Genomic DNA, 24,888 nt, shown 5'->3' on the forward strand with positions numbered 1-24,888 from the left:
TTAAACATCACTTGGGCCTCTTGGAACCTTGCACAGGAGTGGCAGTGGAGATGTGTAACTACTGTACAGCTAAGCCAAGAAAAGCTTTGTAAGAAATGAATTCAAGGGACATTAGATACTTTAAACCTTCCTTAATATAAAATGAAGTGTCATTCCTTAAGAGGTGAATGGGTAACAAACTTGTTCTGGAAACAGTAAAGGAAGGCTGGGCCCTGAGCTCAGAATAATCCATGGCATCTACAGTTCAAATTTATTACAGCGGACATTATAGTCATAACATATTACCTCCTACTGAATACACATGCACAGGCCTGAAACCGTCTAAGAACACAGCAAGAATGCTTCCTTTTACCTTATCTAAACAAGTGATGGCTGAAAAGAACCATTTTGTTGGAGATGAGGAGAAAAATAACTACAACAAAAATATTTATTACAACAGACCAGCTTGAGGTGAGTTTATTCTTGTCTATATAGTCACAAAACATAACACTCCTGAATGTCCATGAAATTATCCGTTAATCCTGCCTCTTTAGCAAAGAGGCTTTAGTAAGGGGATAGCTAACTCCATAGGCTCTTTTGCCATCAACAGTTCCCTGCAAAGTAAGTTTCTTTTTGTCCCTTCTTTGATTCAACTCTAGTAAGTTTCTTTCTATTTGAAAGCTTCCAGGAAGAGTCCTTAAAATGTTTTAGAAGACTGTCTCCACAAAGCAAGAACAAATGTACAACTTCACTCTGTTCAAATCTTACCTCTGAGAGCATAGTCATGCTCAGTAAATCCAAGAATGATGAGGTCATGTCTATCCAGTGCCCTGACCTTCCTGGGGTACACAGTGCTCTACTGCCTGCAGAGGCAGACTTTTCTCCCTTCCATGCCTCTCTAAGAAATCTCTCACTCCCAGCAGCATTAAAACTTTGCTCCTGTAAGCCTTACATGTGCTAAAGTGCTGTTAAAGGGTGGTTTTCTAGAGGGGGGGGAAGAAGGCCAAGATCCGTAGCCCCTCTCTGAACAGAAGGGAAATAGAAGTGCTTCTCTGGCAAAAGACAATTTCTGTTGCTGCCAGGATTCTTCTATTAGTCTACACCAAAGGTAATCCTATAAACTGTCCCCAAGGAGCTGTACAAACAAAAAAAAAACACGGTCCTTGGAAGAACAGACCGTGGCCGTTCCTTACACAGAGGTAAGGCTTAACATGGGTCTAGTAATGTGATGGCTTGAAAGTAGCCAACTATGGTGTGACTGAAGATAGGTTGAGTGGAGAAACTCTGCGTGTGGGAGTGTTGTTAGCAGACAGTGAGGCAGGGAGGAAAAAGGGAGCAGGCATCTCAGTAGAGGGAGTCTCGCCTTGGTTTCGCAGTTGTAAGATTTGCCGGAGTAAGGCCTTCCCTTCTTCCCGGGTCTGAAACAAAGTCAGGCAACTGTTTCAAAATATGTCCAAGGCTATTCTCAAAAACAAGTTCTAAAACGCTGATGTGAAAGTTTCACAGGTCAAGGTAGCCTTTCCACTTAGCTACTTCACCCATCTTCCACCCTCCGATCACAGTAAAGATCGTAAGTTTGAGCCTAAAATCCAAACCCTTGAATAAAGAACTGCTACTCACATCGTTGAATGCACAACACTTTTGGGCACAAGTTGAAGCTTCATCCCACAGCTTGCACTTAAAATAGTACTGGGCCAAATAGCGGAAAGCAGTGCTCTCTTCCAGGTGCTCCACTATTTCCTAGACAGGGAAAGCAGGAGTGACTGAGGTGGTCAGGACGAGATCAGCAACCCAATTCTCATGTTCATGACACATACCCCACAGGAATAGATATCTTGGATATATTTGATGTAACACTGGGCAGCTTGTTCTGACTCAGTCAACTGTTCATGAAGCCTACAAAATAAATTGGTCTGTAAGTACAAATTGGATCTCAAAGCAAGCTAGTGATAAAAAAAAATAAAAGCACGTGATGCACCATACCAGAGAAGCCAACAGAAATAACAACATTTCACTCCTTTCACTCACTTTGCCAGTTTCACCAGAGCCATTTTCTCCACATCTCCCACGGCATAAGCTCTCCAATAACACTGTCAAAAAAATAAACTGGTCACTTTGACCATGGTTCCATATGCCATGACCTACCAAATAAAGGCTCAAATGCTACAAGCCACCCAGAAGTGTGGACTTAGAGAATGCATAGCATTTTTACTAGACCGATATTCTCACTGATGATGTCAGCCCCACTTTGCTTTTTAGCCTATGAGCCTATAAATACTTAAGATTTTCATATGCAGATAGATCAGAATGGAGGACAATTAGAGCACAGAGAGTCCAACCCTTTATCCAAACTGCTGATTTCCACTCAAATTCTCCAGGACCCAATTGCAGGTACCTTTTTGGCTTCCACTAGTTGATTGAGTTTCTCATAACATTCTCCTAAAGCAACCAGCATACGAGAATCATTGGGCCTAAGAAAAAAGAGAAACGGGCAGTCTGAGCAAAGACTTTAAAAAAAAACTAAAGTACTCCCTTCAGGAAACACCATCATTGACCACTATTTCAAATCTATACAGTAATTAATCTTTAATCCAATACTTCATATAATTATATTGCTTTGTGTTCACAATTACACCATTATTCCATTAGAATACACTACAAAAAAAATGACCCAAAAACATACAGCATGTTTAAATCCTGGTCTCTAAGAGTCAAAACCATTCACTCACTGTGATTCTTCAGTAGCTATCAAAGGTAAAAGATAAAGAAAAGTATGAGATCTTCTCATAACAAACACATCATTCACTGGTCAGACTTACCGAAGCTGATGGGCCCGTCTATAATAATAAAGGCAATAAAATGGCATCTTGAGGATTTCATAGGTCTGTCCAAGCCCATACCAGGCTCTGTAGTCCCGTTTATTGACCTCGATGGCATGTCTAAGAAATGGAAGAGAGACTGGTAAGAGGGCAGAATTGAGGTTAGCGACTTGTAGGTTCAAGAGAGACTCCTAACATCAGAGTAATCCCCTCCACCTCACCCCTCAACTAGAAACTCACCTATAAGCCTGAATAGCAGCAGATGTGTTCTTCATTTCCATATACTCATGTCCCATCAGTGTCCAGGCCCCAAGATACCGAGGATTCAGTTTCAGAGCTCTCTGGAAATATAAGGCTGCTTTCTCATGCTGAGAACGCAAGCTATAATAATTGCCTGATTGAAAAATAAAAAAGATTTATGAATAACCAGACAGGTAAAAATATAAGTCGACTAAAATAGCATTCCACAGAGCAGGCATGAACCATAACCCATTCCCCCAAAGAGTCTGCAGAAAAACCAAATTGTACATAAGGGAACATCATCATTCCCTTGGGAAATATAGTGCATCTATCGCACATTCTGGTTTTAAAAAAAAAAGGTGTTTCCTGGGGCACCTGGGTGGCTTAGTCATTAGCGTCTGCCTTCGGCTCAGGGCCTGATCCCGGCATTCTGGGATCAAGCCCCGCATCAGGCTCCTCCGCTGGGAGCCTGCTTCTTCCTCTCCCACTTCTCCCCCTCCCCCTGCTTGTGTTCCCTCTCTTGCTGGCTGTCTCTCTCTCTGTCAAATAAATAAATAAAATCTTAAAAAAAAAAAAAAGGCGTCTCCTAACACTTCAAGTTTTTCTTCAGTTTATTTCATATGGACAGAGCGTTTATCCATATTTTCTTTTTCTTCTTTTTTTAAATTTAAATTCAATTGGCCAACATATAATACATCAATAGTTTTTGATGTAATGTTCAATGATTCTTTAGTTGCATGTAACACCCAGTGCTCATCACATCACATGCCCTCCTTAATTATCCACATTTTCTTAACAAAGGGTAAGAAGGGATGCCTGGGTGGCTCAGTAGGTTAAGCGTCTGCCTTCAGCTCAGGTCATGATCCAGAATCCTGGGATTAAGTCCCGCATCAGGCTCCTTGCTCAGTGGGGAGCCTGCTTCTCCCTCTGCCTGCTGCTCCCCCTGCTTGTGCTCTCTCTCTCTGACAAATAAATAAAATCTTAAAACAACAACAACAACAACAAAAAAGGTAGGACATTTCTACAGTATGCTTTAGATTGGTAGTGTTCCAACTATATTCCTAGGTTTCTAAAGAGGTACCTCAAGGGATAAAAAGGTAGAGCTCTGAGCTCCTCTCTCCCACAAGAATCAAAACAGGTCTATTAGCATTGTTCTTGAAAAGAAAAAGTGAAAGCTTTTGGGATTTAGTTGAAGATTTTATTTGCAAAAAGGGTACAGAAGCCATTTGTCTTATGTCAATTGGTAAATGGATAAACAAAATGTATATATCCAAACAATGGAATACTAGTCAACATTAAAAATGAAAGAACTACGATACATGATACAACATGGGTAACTTCAGAAACAGCTAAGTGAAAGAAGCCAGACAATAAGACTAAATATTCCAAGATTCCGCTTACATGAAAATTTCAAGAAAAGGCAAAATATAGAATTAGAAGGCAAATCTGTAGCTGCTGGGGGACGCAAGGGGGACTGACCACAAACACACTCAAGAGAACTTCCAAGGGTACCAGAATATTCTAAACTGGATTTATGGCTATGGTTACACAACTGTATAAATTTACAAAAATTCATTGAACTGTAAACTTTGGGTTGGTAAATTTTATAGTATGTAAATTATACCACAATAAAGCTGTTTTTTTCTATAAAGCTATTTTTAGAAAAAGAATAAGTTGTTTTTTTACAAAAAAGAACAACTGAAAGGGGATTAAAAGGTACAAAATTCCAGTTATAAAATAAATAAGTCACAGAATGCAAAGTACAGCATAGGGAATACAGTCAATAATACTGTAATAACTGTATGGTGACTACGCTTATCCTGGTGAGAGTTCAGTAATATACAGAACTGTCAAATCTCTATGTTGTACACCTGAAACTAATACAACATTATACTTAAATAATTTAAAAATCCCACAAATCCTGTTTCTAATGTAAGTATGAAGCAGAATATGTCTCATGGTAAAAATGAAAAAATAATCTAAACAGTCATTAGCTGATAGGGAAAAGGAAGGAATGAAAGCTATATGTATCAACATGGTATATTTCTAGGCCAAAATATTGATTCCCCACCCAGAAAAAGGGATATAGGCCTATATAAGCCCTAGGTGCTAAAGGAGTGAGGATGATGAAGATATTAAAGAAGTCATAACAAGCCAGGTTTTGAGCAAAGATCAGTAAATGAAATTTTTTACAATCTCATTTGGAAGAGCTAAAATATAATGAATGGCTACAACATGCTGGGCAATCTACATTGTTTGTAAGTGCTTTCTAGGCATTAATTTATCTAATCCTCATGACAACTACCTGAGAGAAAAATTTACTGTTATCCCTTTATTAATGAGAAAACTATAGCATAGACAGGTTAGGTCCAAGGTCACACAGCTAGTTAGTAGTAAGTAGAACCAAGATTTAAACTTGAGTAGTCTGGTTCCAGAGTCCAAACTTAACTATGCCATGCTATAGTATATGCTGTTTTATATATACATAAAGTGCTGTCTCTCAGAGATTGGGACTCCAGAAAAGACACAGAAGGAAACAATCAATTCATATCACGACATAAGAGCAGAAGCAAGGACTAAACAAACAGGAGATCCCTGCCACCACTGAATTCATATGAGGGTTCATTCTCTCTCAGGTCCTTAGTTTCTTTTCTTCTCTCCATCCTTCTTTCTCTTTTTTAATTCCTCTGAATTGGCTACAATGTGAAAGCTGAAGTGTATTTTTTGTCATAAACTAATATTCCTTATTTTTTTTATTTTTAAGGTAGGTGGGGTGAATTCAACAAACATTTATTGGCCTATGTCATGCACTGTGTTAGGCATTTATAGATATGCGGAGAAAAAAAAAAACAGTTCATTAAGGAGTTCACCTCAAGGGGCACTTGGGTGGCTCAGGTGGTTAAGCATCTGCCCCCACCTCAGGTCATATCCCTGGAGCCTGGGATCCAGCCCCCCTGTCAGGCTCCCTGCTCAGCGGGGAGTCTGCTTCTCCCTTCCTCCCCCCAAACCCCCTGCTTGTGCTTTCTCTTGCTCTCTCTCAAATAAATAAAATCTAAAAAAAAAAAAAAAAAAAGGTGTTCACCTCAAATGATTATTAAAAAAAACAAGAAACTCCTAAATCATTACTCTTCATATATGCCTCCTTTGATTTTAATCAGCTCTAAGAGGTGAAAAAAAAAGATTGTTCCTTATCTCCCCGACCTCTGTTCCCTTTTTTCAGACAGGGCACTGTTACCCAGTTGCCAATTCCTGTTTGTTCTATTTCCTAAATATCTTCTAAATCCAATAGCCTCTCTCCATTCCTTGTGCCAATACCCCAATGTAGGCTCTCAGCATCATCCCTAGACTGGATTATTGCAAAAGTCTCCTAGCTGGTCTCCCTGCTTCTAGTCTTGCCCTTTTTCTAATCTTCCCAGCATGTTGTCTCCAATCTTCATTGGAAAATGAAAATCTGAGAACTTTCATCACTCTCTGATTTAAAATCCTTCAGAAGGGGCGCCTGGGTGGCACAGCGGTTAAGCATCTGCCTTCGGCTCAGGGCGTGATCCCGGCGTTGTAGGATCGAGCCCCACATCAGGCTCCTCTGCTATGAGCCTGCTTCTTCCTCTCCCACTCCCCCTGCTTGTGTTCCCTCTCTCGCTGGCTGTCTCTATCTCTGTTGAATAAATAAATAAAATCTTTAAAAAAAAAATAAAAAAATAAAAAATAAAATAAAATCCTTCAGAAGACTCCTATCACCTTCAAAATAAAATCCGAATGTTCAGCAAGGCATAAAAGACTCTTCAATATTTGGCCCCTTTGTGAACATTCCCACCACCCACACCATGCTTCCGACACGGAGCTACTTCAGGCACAATGCCTGTTTCATACTTCAGTCCCTCTGCAGTGCAATGCCCTTCCCAAGTCAACCCTTCTCCTCCCTTTCTGAACTCTTTCACTTCTGCCCAGCCTTCAAGCACCACCTTCTCAAGAAGACTTACCTAATCACAGGCCACAGTAGGTATCTTTCATATGTACTCTCTTAGTATCTTCAGTTTACCTCAATCCTAACACTTGACCCATTGCATTATAGTTATTTTATTAGTCTTCCTCAATAGGCAATGAGGGTAGGTACTACAAAACCAAATTTGGGACAGTGCCTGGCACTCAGAAGATGCTCAAAAGATGTTGTCTGAATAAAAGAGAGTTCTGCCCTCATCTTAATAGACTTTATCTTTTCTTCATAATGCTGACACTGAAAAGATCATTTATTCCTACTTTCACCTATGTCCAATAGGTCCTATTATACATATATTTTAATGCTTTTTTCCCATAATGAACACAACTTCCTCAAGGGCTAAAAATAGTGAATTGATGGACTGAAATTCTATCAGTTTATTAAGAACTTCCTGACCTAGAAAGATAAGAATGTATGATCTCAACACAGTGTCATCAAACACCCAACAACAGACATCTCCCTTTCATTTCCAGGAAACTTAGGTTTTCAATTACAAACAACCAAGCTTACTTTTATCCAAAAGTGGCCACTGATGTGTTGATGTCAACTGATCAGGTCACACTAGTGTGGTGGAGTACATAGGGCCATGGTTCTCAACCACGGATGATTCTAACCCCAAGAGTTGGCAGTATCTGCGTGCATCTTTGGTTGTCACAACTGGGGGGAGGGGGGTGCTGGCATCTAGTGGGTAGAAGAGGGGGATACTGCTAACACCCTACAATGCACAGGACAGCACCCACTACAAAAAAAATTATCAGCCCAAAATGTCGATACTGCAAAGATTGAAATACCCGTATACAGAGAAACAGGGACTCTCATCTCTTTTCAGAGGTTTAGAAATTCTTATCAACTTTTAGTAATATTAAGGTTAAACTATACACACCTTCGAACCACCCTTCACTGTTAAGAAGATTTTATACAGAAATAGTTGCATAAACATGCAAAAATAAATGTACACAAAGATGGTTCCTGATCAGATGATGCACCTGGGGATGCCCTTATCTCTTGACAAGTCTTCTCCCACTTGCCAGTGATTCCTTGTAATTAGAATATTGTTAAGGCTAGACCTCAAACAAAAAGGGCTTTTTGATGGTTTCATCCCTCATAGTCATATTTATCCTAGAAGCCACCTCTATTGAGGTACAATTGCAAACAAAGGCTTTAGCCAAGTGTGTAACAGCCTTCCTGGTAAAAGGAGCCTTAAAGCTCACTATGGGACAGCCCCTGACTGTAATGACTTCACATCAGGTCCAGAGTGTCTTAGAGACCAAAAGCCACCAATGGATGATGGGAAAATGACATATTAAACACCAGGCAATGCTTATAGATATGCCTGAAGTAATACTTAAAACCTGTCAAACTTTAAACCTGGCTAACCTTATGCCTGGACCTGACCATCATAGCTTCTTTAGAGCATAACTGTTCAGAGATCATTGATCTTGCTTATTCTAGTAAACCAGATTTAAAAGATTCCCCTAATAAAAATGCAGACAACAACTGGTTTACCAATGGCAGTTGTGTCATGAAAAGGGGGTAAGAAAAGGTGGGTATGCTATAGTCAGTCTAACTCAGACTGTTGAGGCCAAAGCCCTGTCAGCAAACACGTCTGCCCCCAAAACAGAATTAATAGCACCCACTTGTGCTTTGCATTTGGCAAAAGCCTTAAAAATATTTATACTGACTCCAAATATGCCTTCCTAGTCCTATATGCGCATGGAGCAATTTAAAGAAAAGGAGATTATTATCAAGCCATAACTCTCCAATTCAACATGGGCCTGAAATTATTTCACATTCAAAGAATGGCCCTCCAAAACCGAGTAGCCCTTGAAATCCTGACTGCAGTTCAAGGAGGCCCAGTATCAGATGGCTGCCTCCTGGCTGGGACCCAATGGCTATGCAACTCTAACTTGTGGCCATGGCTTCCCCCAGGCTGGACAGGCCACTGTACTCTGGGTTCTGTCTGGATGCACAGATGCATTATTAAAATCATTACCAACCCAGCTAAACTTCCCAATTTAAAACAGTGGTGGACATGTTCTGTGTCTCCTTGTATGACCACCTGGCATCCATCTTTGTTCCCTCTTTAAGACTGGAGGTTGCTGTTTGACACACAGAAGCTCTTAATAAGTACAGGGTCAAATCCCTAAATGACACTCAAAATAACATTTCTCTATTAAATACTAAAGTAATACAAATGTGTAAAGCAGCTTTACAAAACAGAATGGCAGTAGGTGTTTTAATTTTTTCAAAGGTAGAGCTCGCGCTATCATAAAAACAGAATGCTGAGTATACATTCCAGATTACCACAAAAATATTTCTGGGTTTTTAACTGACATGGACACTCAAATTGGTGCTTTAAATGATCTCTCTTTCGGGGGTGCCTGGGTGGCCCAGTCGTTAAGCATCTGCCTTCGGCTCAGGGCGTGATCCCGGCGTTGTGGGATCGAGCCCCACATCAGGCTCCTCCGCTGGGAACCTGCTTCTTCCTCTCCCACTCCCCCTGCTTGTGTTCCCTCTCTCACTGGCTGTCTCTCTCTGTGTCAAACAAATAAATAAAATCTTTAAAAAAAAAATGATCTCTCTTTCCTTTAGTGATTGCTTTAAACTCCTGGACTGGAGGAAAATTATGGTCAATTATTAAGCATCTCCTTATTGGACTTCTCATTCTTATAGCCATACTAATCTTAATGCATTGTCTTCTTCAGTATCTCTCCGCTTGGTCCTGAGACTCCATCCCTACAATGACTTCGACAGATGATCCCTTCTATTCAAAGAGATTCATGTATGTTGACCACATACATTGAATTCAGCTGCCTCCCCTTTCATAACTCCCCTCTGTGTTCCCCAACTGACCAATGTTGACCCTGGGTAGGTACATTTCTATGCCCCTAATCAGCAGGAAGAAGTTAAAGAAGATGATACCTTCCACCTTCAACAACCTTAAAGATTTAAGGGTCAAAATTGTTTGGGGGGGAAATGATGAGGGAGCAGAAGGCAAGCTGAAGACAAAGCATAAACTGACACCCTGCAACCTCCCCCAATCCCCCCACTCCTGGGTGGGACAGGTGTGACTTTCTTCCAGGAATCTCCCAACTATCTTAATGTCAATACCTTGCCAGAGGGGAAAACAGCCTTAACTTGACAATGGCAAGGCCTCCAGTGTCTTGCAGGTATCTTGTAGGTCGTCCTCTTTAGCATATGAAAGGTCTTTTGAAGTATATAATCACCACTCCTCAAGACCCCAGTGCAGCAACTCTTTCTGCCTACAGGTCCCGTCCCTGTGCATTAATAAAACCACCATTTTGCGGGCATGCACACGCACACGCGCGCACACACACACACACACACACACACAGATGGTTCCTGAAACTATTTTTATATTAACAAACAGTGGCCACAACTCGCATAACAGAAAATGATTACATAAAAATGATGCCACATCTGTGTAATAAAATACTAAATAGCCATCAAAAATAACACAAATCTGGATGTACTAAATAAAAAGATAGAAAACATATATTGTTAAGTTAAAAAAAAAAAAGAGCAAGTTACAAATCAGTGTGTATAATGATACAGTTTTTGCAAACAAGTTATACACACACATGCACCCACACACACATTTTTAGCATTCACACAGAAAAATATTCTGGAGTCACGTTCACTGAACACTCTTGGGGGTGGGATTATACCCAGCTTTTACATTCTATAATATATAATTTTGTAATCCTTGATGCTTTTATACTGTTATTTTTAATTAATATTACTTACAATAAAAATAAATCTTAAAAAAAAATAAATAGTGACTCTTACCAATTACACAACATGTCTCTACACGATATTTATCTATCTCACAGAGGTTGTGAGCCAGATAACTCAACTCAGATTTCATGCTCTGGAAGAAAAGAGAAAGACAATCTAAGCATCAGTGAGGAACCCCCTGAACTATTTTTCTCATAGCTAACGCCACTCAGTGACAATCCAGCCCAGGAGATTAAAGCACAGAAGAGCTTGATCAAGTCTAAGCAAAGCAGCTCACCCTGACATAAAGAAGGTTGGAGAATGTGTCCATATTTTCAATCCTGTAAGGGTCTTGTTTCCTTAGTTCATTAAAAATAGAGAGGGCTTTGTCAATATCTGTAGAAAGAAGATAAGAAAGTTTAGAAAACAACACAGTGCCACCTTCAGGATTTGAAGGTATTTCATTGTCCTTATTCACTCACCTCTAATATTGTGATAGGCAACTGCAATTTGGGAAACAATATATGAGCTCTTAGAGAAGCCCACATCAATGAGATTCTGATACTTTTGCAGGGCCTCCTCTATCAACTGCAACTCTGTGTATATATGAGCCAGAAAAAACTCTTTCATCCAGGTGTCTGGCAAAGACAGGAACTTCAGCTGGCAGCAGGAGAGAGAGGGACACACTTAATATACTTTGAACTCTCTCCCAAATGAACATCAAGGAACTATCTTTATTGTCTAAAGAAATTTATCACCAAAACTTTATGAGAGCACCTAACAATGAACAAGGGCAATTCAATCAAGTGAAGAGGACTCACAAGCACAACAGGGAGGAATGACCTAGTTGAGGAAGACTTCAAAGAAAAGATAGGATTTGGGATGAATCTTAGAGGATGGATGGAACTTGAAAAGAAAAAAGAGAGGAAGAGAAAAAGACATAAAGACAGGCAAAACAATCCTGATGAGTATGTGTGAATAGGATGAAGAAACTAGCTTGGTTTCAGGAGAGGCTATGTGCTCAAAAATAGTGAAAAAAATAAGGCTGAACTGGTAGGGCAGGTCCTATGGTGCAAAAGGAAGTGGGATGCAATAGGAAACCACTACAATTTTTGGAAAGAGAATGACACAATGACATGGGTGTTTTAAGAGTAAGTGTGAAAACGGCATATACAATAGCTTGGGAATGGGAGTGTATAAATGGAAAAGCTAGATAGGAAAGTAGCTATTAATTATAAATAATCCAAATCTAAGTTGAAAACCAAGATGGCAAAGAAAACCAAGAGAGATGCATACAAGAAGGAAACCATGGCGAGGTCAGGCAACTGACTAGATGAATGGAGATTAAGAGAAAGAGAACAAATATGACTGTGCGGCATCAAGACTGGGTGTCTTGAGAAATAGTGATGCTATCAAGGGAGTCTCTCAAGCTGGAAGGACGAAAGAATTTGGCAGGCAAGATCAGAAACTTGGTTTTGCATATTTTGAGTTCAAAGATAAAACAAACTTTCAATGAAAGTCTAGTAGGCAGTTAGAAATACTGAATACAAGTAAACCAAGATAAGATTTCAGACACAGATTTAGTAGCACATGTCATTATTGGGGGAAATCAACCAGTCTTTGGCTCTTTAAAGTCAGCAAAATGAAGTATATTATCAATTCCATTAACTACTGAAGAATGGCAAAATAATCTCTATAGACAACGTCCTCTAACAATGACTAATAAAATGACTGCAGTTTATAAAGCAGTTTCATATACATTATTTCATTAAGTAACAAATCTGTAAATCTTTACAGAGTCCTAGGACAGCCCAGAAGAGACCTTAAAAATGTTTTCAATACAATCCTTGATATCAGAGAAAAATTTCCTATGGCATCTTTGGAATGAGGAAACAAAGTATACTAACATTTAGTCTATACAACAAGTTATAGTAAAACTTGAATGTGAAAACATGAAATAAAGAGAAGATAGATACTCTAATATAACTACACACAAATCCAACAGCAACTACCAGCCAAGAGCCAGACATCAGACTTTCAAATGAAGACTGAAATTCCAACCGTGAAAGAGATTAGAGAAGGAGCAAGGACCTAGCTACAAGTAAAGGTTTAGCAAACCTCTCTCCTCCCATCCCATTACAGAATTACACAAGGCTTGGAGAAGAGAGTCTTTCACATAAATTTCTCAAGTTACCATCTCTTTGTCTGTAATCAAGTTACAGAGTTCTAGCCAGGCTCCCCAATGCAAAGGCAAAACATGAGTAGCCTCCACAAACACATCAATAGCCTCTTTCACCAGGTCCAGTTTTCGAAGCACCACACCATATCTAGAAAGGCAAGAAACAATTACAGGAGAGGTTAATGTTTCATAACACCTCCCTTCTACTCAGGAGAAAATGTTATAGAAAAATCCAAATTACTATAACACTTACAAATAAAGGCCAAATCCATCAAGTTCCCGAGCCTGGTGTTTTTTGCTGAGCTCCACTCTCAATTCTCTAAGTGCCTCATTTTTTACTTGTCCTTTCTCCAGGGGACCTAGGAAACAAAATCTCAGATATAAGGAAAGACCACCAACGTTCATTTCATAGACCTAGACATTCCCTTTGACATCAACCAAAGTTACAACTAGAACTTACAGCAAATGCTGAGAAGTGGCCAACAACATCTTACACAATCCATTTACTTTGTTCCTGAAATTACAACTGATAACTGATCTGCAGTCATATTTTGTTAGGCCTACAGAAGTTGTTGTTTGGGTTTTGGGTTTTTTTTAATTATTTGTTTTAGACAGAGAGAAAGCATGCATGCACATAAGTGGGGGGACGTGAGCGAGGGAAAGAGAGAGAATCTCAAGCAGACTCCTAGCTGAGCGTGGAGCTTGTAGTGGGGCTCAACCTCAGTACCCTGAGATCATGAACTGAGCCGAAATCAACCAACTGAGCCACCCAGGTGCCCCAGGACCGCAGAGGTTTTTAAAAATTTGAAATAGTTATCAATGTTTAAAAATCACAAGCCTCGGGGCGCCTGGGTGGCACAGCGGTTAAGCGTCTGCCTTCAGCTCAGGGCGTGATCCCGGCGTTATGGGATCGAGCCCCACATCGGGCTCCTCTGCTATGAGCCTGTTTCTTCCTCTCCCACTCCCCCTGCTTGTGTTCCCTCTCTCTCTGGCTGTTTCTATCTCTGTCAAATAAATAAATAAAATCTTTAAAAAAAAAAAATAAAAAAAAAAATAAAAATCACAAGCCTCAAATAAAAACCTGAATTTCCAGCTTCAATTTCCAAAGAATGGGGTAGGGCCAAGGGAAGAAAGCCTTGACAACACTAGGCCCACATTTCCTCAAGGCAGCCCTCAGCCAGAGGTATGTAACAAGCAGGAAGTTGTGTTCCCCCATTTGTAACAGACCTTCTAGGTCCACTTCACACATTTATATTACCTGCCTGGCTCATGTAGGCATTTGAGTGTGCAACCCCTGCTTTAGTCCAAAAGATAAGGGAAAAGGGGCGCCTGGGTGGCACAGCGGTTAAGCGTCTGCCTTCGGCTCAGGGCGTGATCCCGGCGTTATGGGATCAAGCCCCACATCAGGCTCCTCTGCTATGAGCCTGCTTCTCCCTCTTCCACTCCCCCTGCTTGTGTTCCCCTCTCTCGCTGGCTGTCTCTATCTCTGTCAAATAAATAAATAAAATCTTTAAAAAAAAAAAAAAAAGATAAGGGAATGAAATTCATACCTAGGCTATCAACTGTTTCATCGTCCTTCTTCTTTTCTCCAGACTGTAAAAGAAAAATCAACAAAAAGGTCTTTTCTCAGTTTATTTTGAAACTCATTCCAAAACTAGCAACCTGATTCCAGCTACAGGGCCCAAGTCCAAACAAAATGGCAAATACTACTAGTCGCTACTCTTTTTTATTTTGTAAAGATTGATTGATTGATTAATTGATTGATTTTAGAGAGAGACAAAGACAGAGAAACAGAAAGAGAGCAGAGCAGAGAAGAGAAGCAAAGGGAGAGTCCTAAGCAGACTCTGCACTGCGTGTGGAGCGCAACATAGAGTTGGATCCAACAACCATGAGATCAAACCAGAGCGGACACCAAGAGTCAGAGGCTCAACCAGCTGCGCCACCCCGGCACCCCATGGTCACTACTCTTAAACAATTCAAGGGCTCCCAATGGACAAATCTGGAATAATTTTGAGCACCAAGATAATTAAGTACAGTACTAAATTATAAACAAAAATATAGGAATCTTTGAGTTCACACTGATATTAAACAAAAAAACGGAGACGGGGAAGGAAAGCTCATGTACAGTAGAATGCCAAGTGGCAAGCAGTAAATGTGGAGAGCACAAAGGTGTGGAAAATCATCCTTTGGCAAAATCATAGTAAGGAATACTTCAGGCAAGAATTAACAATGATTATTTAGGTTATTGACATTTTATGGCTATCACAAAAAATACTTTAATAAATATCCCTATTCATGTATCCTTGTACATATATTGAAGTATTTCTACTGGACAAGTTTCTTAAAATAGAATTGTCTGGTCATAGTATTTCAAATGGACATAATCTGCCAAAACTGACTTTCAAAATGTCTTTATGAAATTTTACTACTAAAATAGAGAGTCTACTACCTCACACCTTTGTCAATAATGAACATTATCAGGGCACATGGCTGGCTCAGTCAGAAGAGCATGCGACTTGTGATCTTGGGGTCGTGAGTTATAAATAAATCTTTAAAAAATACACTAATAAAGATTTCATTTTTTAAAGTAATCTCTATACCCAACGTGGGGCTCAAACTCATAACCCCAAGAGATCAAAAGTCACATGCTCCACCAACTGAACCAGCCAGGCACCCTTATCAATAGTTTTAATATTTTAGGGCACCTAGTAGCTCAGTCGGTTAAGCATCTGCCTTCGGCTCAGGTCATGATCCCAGGGTTCTGGAATCAAGCCCTACATGGGGCTCCATACTCAGTGGGGAGTTTACTTCTCCCTCTCCCTCTGCCCCTCCCCTTGCATGTGCTCTCTCACTCTCTCTCTCTATATCTTAAAAATACATAGTTTAAATATTTTCTTTTATACCATCACTTTTCAACTTTATGACACCTTCTTTATTACTGTTAAGTATTTATAAAGTACATTTAACAAGTAAACTGCTAAACTATTTAAAAGATTACAATTTTCCCCCTTGGTATTAAAATATGGATGCTTCGCTGAAGGCAGAATGACATCTTAAAATGGCCCTCACCAGATATCTGGAATACATGTATAGGAAATAGGCTTTCTTGCTATTGCAGCCATGCAGGAAATGTGCTGCCCGATCATACTCTTTAACATCAAAGTAGGCTTTGGCCAGGGTGTAAGCGTCCATATCCTGGGCATCCTCCTAGAAGAGAGACAAGTTTATGTAAGTGCTAGAGAAGAAGACAACAAAAATTCAAATTTAAGAAGCATATTCATTAAAAAAAAGCATATTCATTTATTTTAAGATGTAAGAAAAATATTTTTTTCCTCCCAAAAACCTAGCATACACGTGTGTGCATATATATTTATTTACATATACATATATATGTAAATTACTTTTGTATATTATTTTATTATAACCTAAGGTTATGTAACTTTTTAAAAAAAGATTTTATTTATTTGACAGAGAGAGAAAGGAGGAGAGAGAGAGAGAGAACACAAGCAGGGGGAGGGGCAGAGGGAGAGCAAGAAGCAAGCTCCCACCCTGAGCAGAGAGCCCGATGTGGGGCTCGATCCCAGGACCCTGAGATCATGACCCAAGTCGAAGGTAGACCTTTAACCGCCCCCTAAGGCTATGGAACTTTTTTTCAAAATAAAAAGTTGGGGGAAAAAATTAAAAATTTAAAAAGTAAACCAAGACATTCAGAAATGTGTATTGTTTCTTTAAATGCAGTGTAAAGTTGCATGGGCAACTTTAGTGTTAGGGACCTGGATTCAAATTGCCATTCCTTGATTTCCTGGTTTCATGATATTAATGGGGAAGTTACTTAGTTTCTCTGAAAATTCCTTTCTTCATCAGTAAAATGGAGCAAGTAGCATAGATTTGATGAAGAAAAAGTGGAAAAGTCATGGAAAATGTCTAGCATTAATATGACATTTGCTTCTTCTAGGCTTTCAAATATGTACAAAAATGCAATCTACAGTGCAATTACTTGTATTTTTTATACTTCAAAAGGTTTTGACATGTTAGTATTGCAAAAAGAATAGAACACAGACATAATTCCGTATGTAAATAAAATAGATGATGCATATGTAAGTTAAAAAAAGCATACAATCCCCCCAAATTCTAGGAGTAAGTTGATTAAAACTTTAATAACTTCATTCTCTTCATCCTTCTTGCTGCAAATACTCCCAAAACAAAACTGGAACCAACACATATTCAGTGTTTTCTTCATTGGAACAAGTCCTAAATGTGTCTATTCAGCTTAGGAGTCTAGTGGCCTTTTTCACAACCACTCACCATTTTCTTTTTTCCTTCCCCACCCTCTCTCATCTCCATTATACCTTTTGGAGTAGGAAATATCCACTGTATTTAAGTGTGTGCGTGCATGTGGGGGGTGTCAAGAAATGGCATCTTCAGGAAAATAAGTGGATTATGATGAAATCATTCAGACTACTACACAGACTATGTAAAAATACCTGTTATATAGATCATACATAAATTATATTCATATCTCATTTAATTTTCTCAATATCCCCTTAAAGTAGATACTATTATTATCTGCATTTCACAGATGAAAAACGTATGGCTCAGGATATTATGTAAGTTGCCAAAAGTCACTGGTGTAGCTGAGATTTGAACCCAGAGCTATCTGAATCCAAAGCCAGTTTCGCACTGTTGTTAAAACCTTTGATTCTTCTCGGGGTTCCTGGGCGGCTCAGTCGTTTAAACGGCCGCCTTCGGCTCAGGTCAAGATCTCAGGGTCCTGGGAGCGAGACCCATATCGGGCTTCCCGCTCAGTGGGGAGTCTGCTTCTCCCTCTCCCTCTGCCCTCCTCCTGCTTGTGCTCTCTCTCTCTGACAAATAAATAAATAAAATCTTAAAAAAAAAAAAAACACAAAAACCCACCTTTGATTCTTCTCATCGTTAAGAACAGCGGGCTGGGGTACAAAACCTTAAAAGGCTGAAAATCTTAAAACAAGGACTGTTTACTAATTCTCTCCAGCTTAAGTAAAGCACCACCAAATCTTTACAAAGATCGACAAACCCACACCGATAAGATCGCTTAGAACATCCAGCTCTTTAAATGCTTGAATTCCCTGGACAATCGTTCCTGATAAGCAGTAAGCTTCCATCCAACGACAGAGCACTCGGTGTAACTCTTCGGGTTGATAGGGAGCGTTGGCAGTGATGATGTCCTTACCTCTGTAATAGGCGGCGGCGGCTGCAGCTCCGCCAGAGGCAAGGCGGGGAGGGAGAAGGCCAACTCCGCGGACCTGGAACACCCAAACTGAATTAGATCCACAGCCCCAAAGGCCAAGGGTCCAAGTCCAGTCCCTTCCGACCCCGACATCTCACCATTTGCTACTATGCAGTAGGCCCCGCTCCCGGGTAAGGCCTGCGATGAGTAGCAGCTGCTTCTTAATTTCTCGCAAATTTGAGAAATCGCTGCTCGCTGACAGGACCGACCCCACAGCAGCAGTCACAACCACCGGGACTACAGAGGGACTCGCAGCCATTTTTCTGTCTTGCCACTCCAACCAATCACCAGCGATAATACTAGCGGTCCGTCTGCACCAAAAAAGTCTGCCAGTTACTGGTAGATTTCTGCTCCAGAATATCCAATAAGACGTGTTACTTCTCTCAACGTCACCAAGAGGCCGGGAAAGAAGAGACAATCCCATCTCCGATTGGTCAAGACCTACTGGGGCGGGAAAGTTAGAACTAGAGAGGGTGCAGGGAGGAGAAGAAAAAAAAAAAAGGCATTGTCTCTGGGCGGGGCAAAGAGGGACCAGCAACTAGAATACGTGGATTGGGAAACTGGGGCTGGGAGTAGGGACAAGAAAGGTTGCAGAAGGGAAAACACCCTGCACCTTAGTGGTGATGTAGTTGGACGAGACAGTGTGTTCTGTGGGCAGATTCCGTGCTATTGAATGGCGAAATGATACACTTGTCTAGCAAGGTTGCCCGCTATCCTCTGGATTATTCCTTGAGGAGGAGGCTGTATGGCCACAGGTGGAGAATCCTTCCTCTTTATCCACCCCAGGGGGGTAAGGATAATTAACATTTATTGAGGCTGTACCATATAACAGGTTCTGCGCTTTTTACAAATATAGTCTGGTTTAACCTTTTAAAACAGCTCTATGATATTCGTATCATCCCAATTTTACAGATAAAATGGAACCTCAAGGACTTTCTATCACTTTTCAAGGAGAGAGTCCAGATTATATGCCAGATCTACCCCTAGCGTTCTTAAACACTACGTGAACATTTTCAACCTTTTTTTTGTCGTTAAACCTTTCATAGTAATATATGACTTTACCAGCTCTCTTCAGAATTTCTCAAATCATTTGTCATTCCTTGGGTGTTATATAGAAGTGCTTTTAGGTTAAAGCCTGTTGTTTTAGACTAGAATATTTTATTAAAATACATCTATATGTATTATTAAAGATTGTATTATAAAGTCAACTTTATTGCACTGTAATATACAGTATGTGAAGGCAGAAATCTATTTTTTTCTTGTTACACAAATGACGTACACTTTATACTTGTTTTAAATTTATAGTTTAAAAAAAAGCATGATTTGTTAGCAAATACAAAAATTACGTTATATCATACCCATGCGTATATCTCTTTTCTTTTTGTCAGAGAGAGCACGCATGCAGAAGCAGGGGGAACAGCAGGCCCTGGGAGAAGCAGACGCCCCACTGAGCAAGGAGCTGGCTATGGGACTTGAGCCCAGGACCTTGGAATCATGACCTGAGCTGAAGGCAGACGCTTAACCGACTGAGCCACCCAGGAGTCCCACGAGTGTGTATAAATACTGAATATAAACTGGATATATATGACATCTAGGATGAAATGTAATTGTTTATGGCTTTATAAGTAGTCAAATAATTTCATGGCTTGTTTAGAATTCTTACATTTTTCCCTTTAAAATATCACATTTTTTACAATTGTGTATGATTTTCTAATTTTTTATATCTTCTTTTAAAATAATAAAATAGAGATTTCAAAATGCTTTTGGCAAGTACTTATCTGCAGACAACACATAGTGGGTGCAACCAGTCTTTTGTCCCAATGAATGAAAACCTAAATTGCATAGAATTGTCATACATTTTTTAAACAACATTTAAAACCATAGTTGTTCTAGTAGTATTATTTTGTATTATGTTTTTTAATGTAACGTTATATAATATTTATTCTTATACCATCCGTCCTCCCCCAGTCCCTCCTATTACATGGATTTTGTAGCTTTCTATTTTTTTTAAAGATTTTATTTATTTGAGAGAGAGAGTGTGAGAGAGAGGACAAGCTGGGGGATGGGGCACAGAGGGAGAGGGAGAAGCAGACCCCGTGTGGCTCTATCTCAGCACCCTGGGATCATGACCTGAGTCGAAGGAAGATGCTTAACCGACTGAGCCAACCAGGCACCCCCATAGCTTTCTATCTTATAAGACATTTTTTCTGTTGCAAAAATAATGTATAGTCAATGTGGAAAACTTGAATACAGTAACCATAAGGAATAATAAATATACCATTACACACCTATATTAGAATGGCCAAAATCCAGAACACTGACAACACCAAATGCTGGCAATAATGTGGAGCAGTAAGAACTCTCATTCATTGCCACTGGAATGCAAAATGTAAAACCACTTTGGAAGATAATCTGGCAGTATCTTAGAAAATTTAACATATTCTTACTATACAATCCAGTCGTCATGCAACCAAGGGAGTGGAAAACATATCCACACAAAAACTTGTTTATAGCAGCTTTATTCATAATTACCAAAACTTGAAAACAATCAACATTCCTTCGGTAGGTGAATGGATGAATAAACTGGTACATCCAGAAAACAGAATATTTTTCAGCACTAAAAAGAAATGAGCTATCAAGCCATGAAAAGACACAGAAGAAACTTCAATGCATTTGACTAAGTGTAGGAAGCCAGTCTGAAAAGGCTACATATTGCATGATTCCCACTATATGACATTCAGAAAAAGGCAAAACTATGGAGACAGTAAAAAGGTTAGTGGTTTCTAAGGGATGGGGGGAGAGTGGGATGAATAGGCATAACACAGGATTTTTAGGACAGAGAAACACTTGTATGATACTGTAATGCTGAACACCTGTCATTATATACTTGTCTAAACCCATGTACAACACCAAGAGTGAATCCTAATATAAACCATACACTTTAGGTGATAATGATGTATCATTGTAGGTTCACCAATTGTGCACCACTCCGGTGGGGAATATTGGTAATAGGGAAGGTGTGCGTGTGTGAGGCAGGGAGTACATAGGAAAGCTCTGTAACTTCCACTCAATATTGCTGTAAAGCTAAAGCCGTTCTGAAAACATGAAATCTATTAAATAAATAAATGAATACATAGAATATTACCATATAACTCCTGCACAAAAGAAATCAATGGCTTCTGCATTTTGTCATCCATCTGTGTACACAGCTTCATAATGTCTTGTTGCCCACATTTGTCACCTAGTTCACTATTAACATTTTCCCACATTAATAAATATTCTTCCAAGGACGCCTGACTGGCTTAGTCAGTAGAGCACACAATTCTTGATCTTGGGGTTGTAATATTAAGCCCCATGTTGGGTGTAGAGATTATTTAAAAATAAAACCTTTGGGGCATCTGTTTGCTCAGTTGTTTGAGCGTCTGCCTTCAGCTCTAGTCATGTTCTCAGAGCCTTGGGAGTCCCCGCTCAGCGGGGAGTCTGTTTCTCCCCCTCCCTCTGCTCCTCCTCCTGCTTGTGCACATGCTCTCTCTCTCTCTTTCTCTGTCTCAAATAAGTCAATAAAATCTTCACAAATTTTTTAAATAAAAATAAAACCTTTAAAAAAAATTCTTTCCTATAATGTCCTTAAAAGTTGCATGGTAATCCATAAACATACACAACCAGTCCCTGTGTTGGACCTGTATCTTATAATTATAGCCATAATTTTTAAGCTATATAATACTCAACTGAATAGAAATCGCATCTCTTAATTTTTAATTTTCTCATTGTCACATATTTATATAATTACTGATTTCTTATTGTTTTAAACTATGATACATTGAACACCGTTGTGCACAAAGAGTTTTCTCTTTAATATTTAGGGTTCTTTCCACAGGATAGATTCCTTGAAATAATGGTGTGTTTTTTTTCATTTTTAAGTGTCACTTTTATTCAATGATTCAGAAAAAGTACTTAGATATGAAGGTAAGCATATATTCTTGATTAGAAAGCAAAATTCAAATGACCTTTAAAAAAAACAGCTCTATTGAGATAAAATTCATATGCCACATAGTTTACCTATTTAATGTGGACAGTTCAGTGATTTTTAGTATATTTACATAGTTGTGCAACTGTCACCACTATCTAATTCCAGAACATTTTCATCACCCCAACAGGAAACCCCATATGCATTAGCGGCCACTTCCCATTATTCCTACCCTACCCCCCCCCCACACTGTATTTTCTCTTTGTAATGTTGCTTTCGGAAGACCCAGAGATTGCTTGAGTGCTAGATAAGATTTTTTTTTAAAGATTTTATTTATTTATTCAACAGAGATAGAGACAGCCAGCGAGAGAGGGAACACAAGCAGGGGGAGTGGGAGAGGGAGAAGCAGGCTCATAGCAGAGGAGCCTGATGTGGGGCTCGATCCCACAACGCCAGGATCACGCCCTGAGCCAAAGGCAGATGCTTAACCGCTGTGCCACCCAGGCGCCCCTAGATAAGATTTTTTATTAGATGAATGCAATTCGCAGATATGTTGAAGAGTACCTTAAGGGCAAATTTGCAAAGCTATCATTTGTAAACTCATAATTAGTATTTCAACATCAAGGTGGCTTATGCTTTGCAGTCTTTAATTATTATTCATTGTGGGTACATTTTTAAGGTACATATGACTCAGAATAAAACACTACAATAGTCAAAACCACCTCAGAGGCTTCCAGTATTCTACTAAGGAACTGCTTCATGTTCATCTGGCCGCCAGGAACCACCTCACACTCCTTTAATTCAGCCAAGACTCAAAACTGTTCCTTTTTTCTTTTAAAGATTTTTATGTATGTATGTATGTATGTATGTATGTATTTTAGACAGAGAGTGGGGGAGCAAATGAGAGAGAAAGAGAGTGCGAGCAGGGGGAGGGGCACAGGGAAAGGGACAAGCAGACTCTGCGCTGAGCACAGAGCCCATCTTCGGGTTGATCCCACAACCCTAAGGTCATGACCTGAGTGAAAACCAAGAGTTGGATGCTCAACCAACTGAGCCAACCAAGCGCCCCCCCCCCGCAGCCTTTTAAAAAAGATTTTGTTTGTTTGTTTATTTATTTATTTATTTATTTTAGACAGAGTGGAGGGTAAGGCAGAAGGGGAGAGACTCTGAAGCAGACTCTACATTGAGAACCTGACGTAGGGCTTGATCTTATGATCCTGAGATCATGCCCTGAGCAGAAACCAAGAGTTGGATGCTTACCCACCTGAGCCACCCAGATGCCCCAAAACTGTTCCTTTTTTCAAAAGAAAAATAGTTAAATAATTATTTTATTTGTGAAATGTTTAAAAGATGAAAGCTATAATCATTACCTTTAATGATATGGACCCTGAACACCTTTGTGACCCCCTGAACTCCACTCCCTTGCCCTTCCAACACCACCAATCTCAGCCTAATCCAAAGGTATTTCACTTCCAAACTGACATTACTCATCTTTTTACCTTTCTTCTCCCCTCTCCAGAGGTAGAATGGTGGAGATCTATTCTATGTCCTTTAGCTCAATAATTGATAAAAAGAGGTACGTAACAATAATTTCTGCTATTCAGTTGGAGTGAGAAATGAAAGAGATAGTGTCATCTCACAACCCTGAGATCATGACCTGAGCTGAAATCAAGAGTCAAGATGCTTAACCTGCACCCCCAAAATTAATTCATCTTATTTGTGTAGTTTACCATTTACAAATCATTTCCAAATGCTATTTTATTGAATCCTGTGAAGTAGACCTCTTTTTTTTTTAATTTTTTTTAAAGATTTTATTTATTTGTTCGATAGAGATAGAGACAGCCAGCGAGAGAGGGAACACAAGCAGGGGGAGTGGGAGAGAAGCAGGCTCATCGCGGAGGAGCCTGATGTGGGGCTCGATCCCATAATGCCGGGATCACGCCCTGAGCCAAAGGCAGACGCTTAACCGCTGTGCCACCCAGGCGCCCCAGACCTCTCTTTTTTAGATGATAACAAGACCTATTTTTATAGACTTGTTATGACAATTAAAGATATGTACACTTAGTAGTCACTGCCATTTCCATGAGCGGACAAACAGTATAGGTTAGGGATCCCAACCATTTGAGGGTAAAGAAACCAGGACTCCATGTTGCTAGTTCAAACCTCTTCCCCCTTATATGGCTGCCATCCAGAAGCAGCCTAGATTTGGGATCCAGAAGAGCTGAAATCCACCATGGTCTAAACATACCTGGGAAAATCTCCCCTTTCCGACTCTTTCTCCCCAATGGGCTTCAGTTTCCGCCTTGTAAAATGATACCACTGGACAAGATGACTTCCAAGATTCGTTCTGCAACTGATAATTTTTTTTAAGATTTTATTTATATTTATCAGAGAGAGAGCACAAGCAGGGGGAGTGGCAAGCAGAGGGAGAAGCAGGCTCCCCACTGAGCAGAGAGCCCAATGTGGGGCTCAATCCCAGGACCTAGGATCATGACCTGAGCCGAAGACAGACACTTAACTGACTGAGCCACCCAGGCGTCCCTGCCTCTGATAATTTCTAATTGGAAATTGGAACTCAGACTGCCTCCGTGGAAATCAGAGGAAAGAAAACCTCCTTGTTTTTAAACAGTACCTGAATGAAAAGGTACCAATGTAATGAGGAATTAAGAAGTCACAATTATGGTTTGGATGCACAGCTCCTCC

The 24,888-nt window shown here is 39.9% G+C and overlaps 1 protein-coding gene and 1 long non-coding RNA gene across 2 annotated transcripts; one reads left to right on the forward strand and one right to left on the reverse strand.

The window, feature by feature from the left end:
* Positions 1-426: 426 nt before the first annotated feature.
* Positions 427-18,520, reverse strand: CDC23 (cell division cycle 23). The gene is made up of 16 exons (XM_002922726.4): positions 18,317-18,520; positions 18,162-18,234; positions 16,022-16,159; positions 14,503-14,545; positions 13,206-13,311; positions 12,968-13,100; positions 11,256-11,433; positions 11,072-11,169; positions 10,846-10,927; positions 3,039-3,192; positions 2,799-2,918; positions 2,375-2,450; positions 2,008-2,069; positions 1,797-1,875; positions 1,600-1,719; positions 427-1,397 (listed from the first exon to the last, which is right to left on the reverse strand). Exons 1-16 carry the CDS (start codon positions 18,475-18,477, stop codon positions 1,227-1,229), a joined length of 1,794 nt encoding a protein of 597 aa, XP_002922772.3. The 5' UTR covers positions 18,478-18,520; the 3' UTR covers positions 427-1,226.
* A 134-nt stretch (positions 18,521-18,654) lies between these two features.
* Positions 18,655-19,976, forward strand: LOC117801469. The gene is made up of 2 exons (XR_004624029.1): positions 18,655-19,008; positions 19,607-19,976. It is a non-coding gene; the product is annotated as an uncharacterized LOC117801469 (long non-coding RNA).
* The last annotated feature ends 4,912 nt before the right edge of the window (positions 19,977-24,888 follow it).

The sequence above is a fragment of the Ailuropoda melanoleuca genome, chromosome 3, assembly GCF_002007445.2.
Source record: "Ailuropoda melanoleuca isolate Jingjing chromosome 3, ASM200744v2, whole genome shotgun sequence".
NCBI classification, from domain to species: domain Eukaryota; kingdom Metazoa; phylum Chordata; class Mammalia; order Carnivora; family Ursidae; genus Ailuropoda; species Ailuropoda melanoleuca.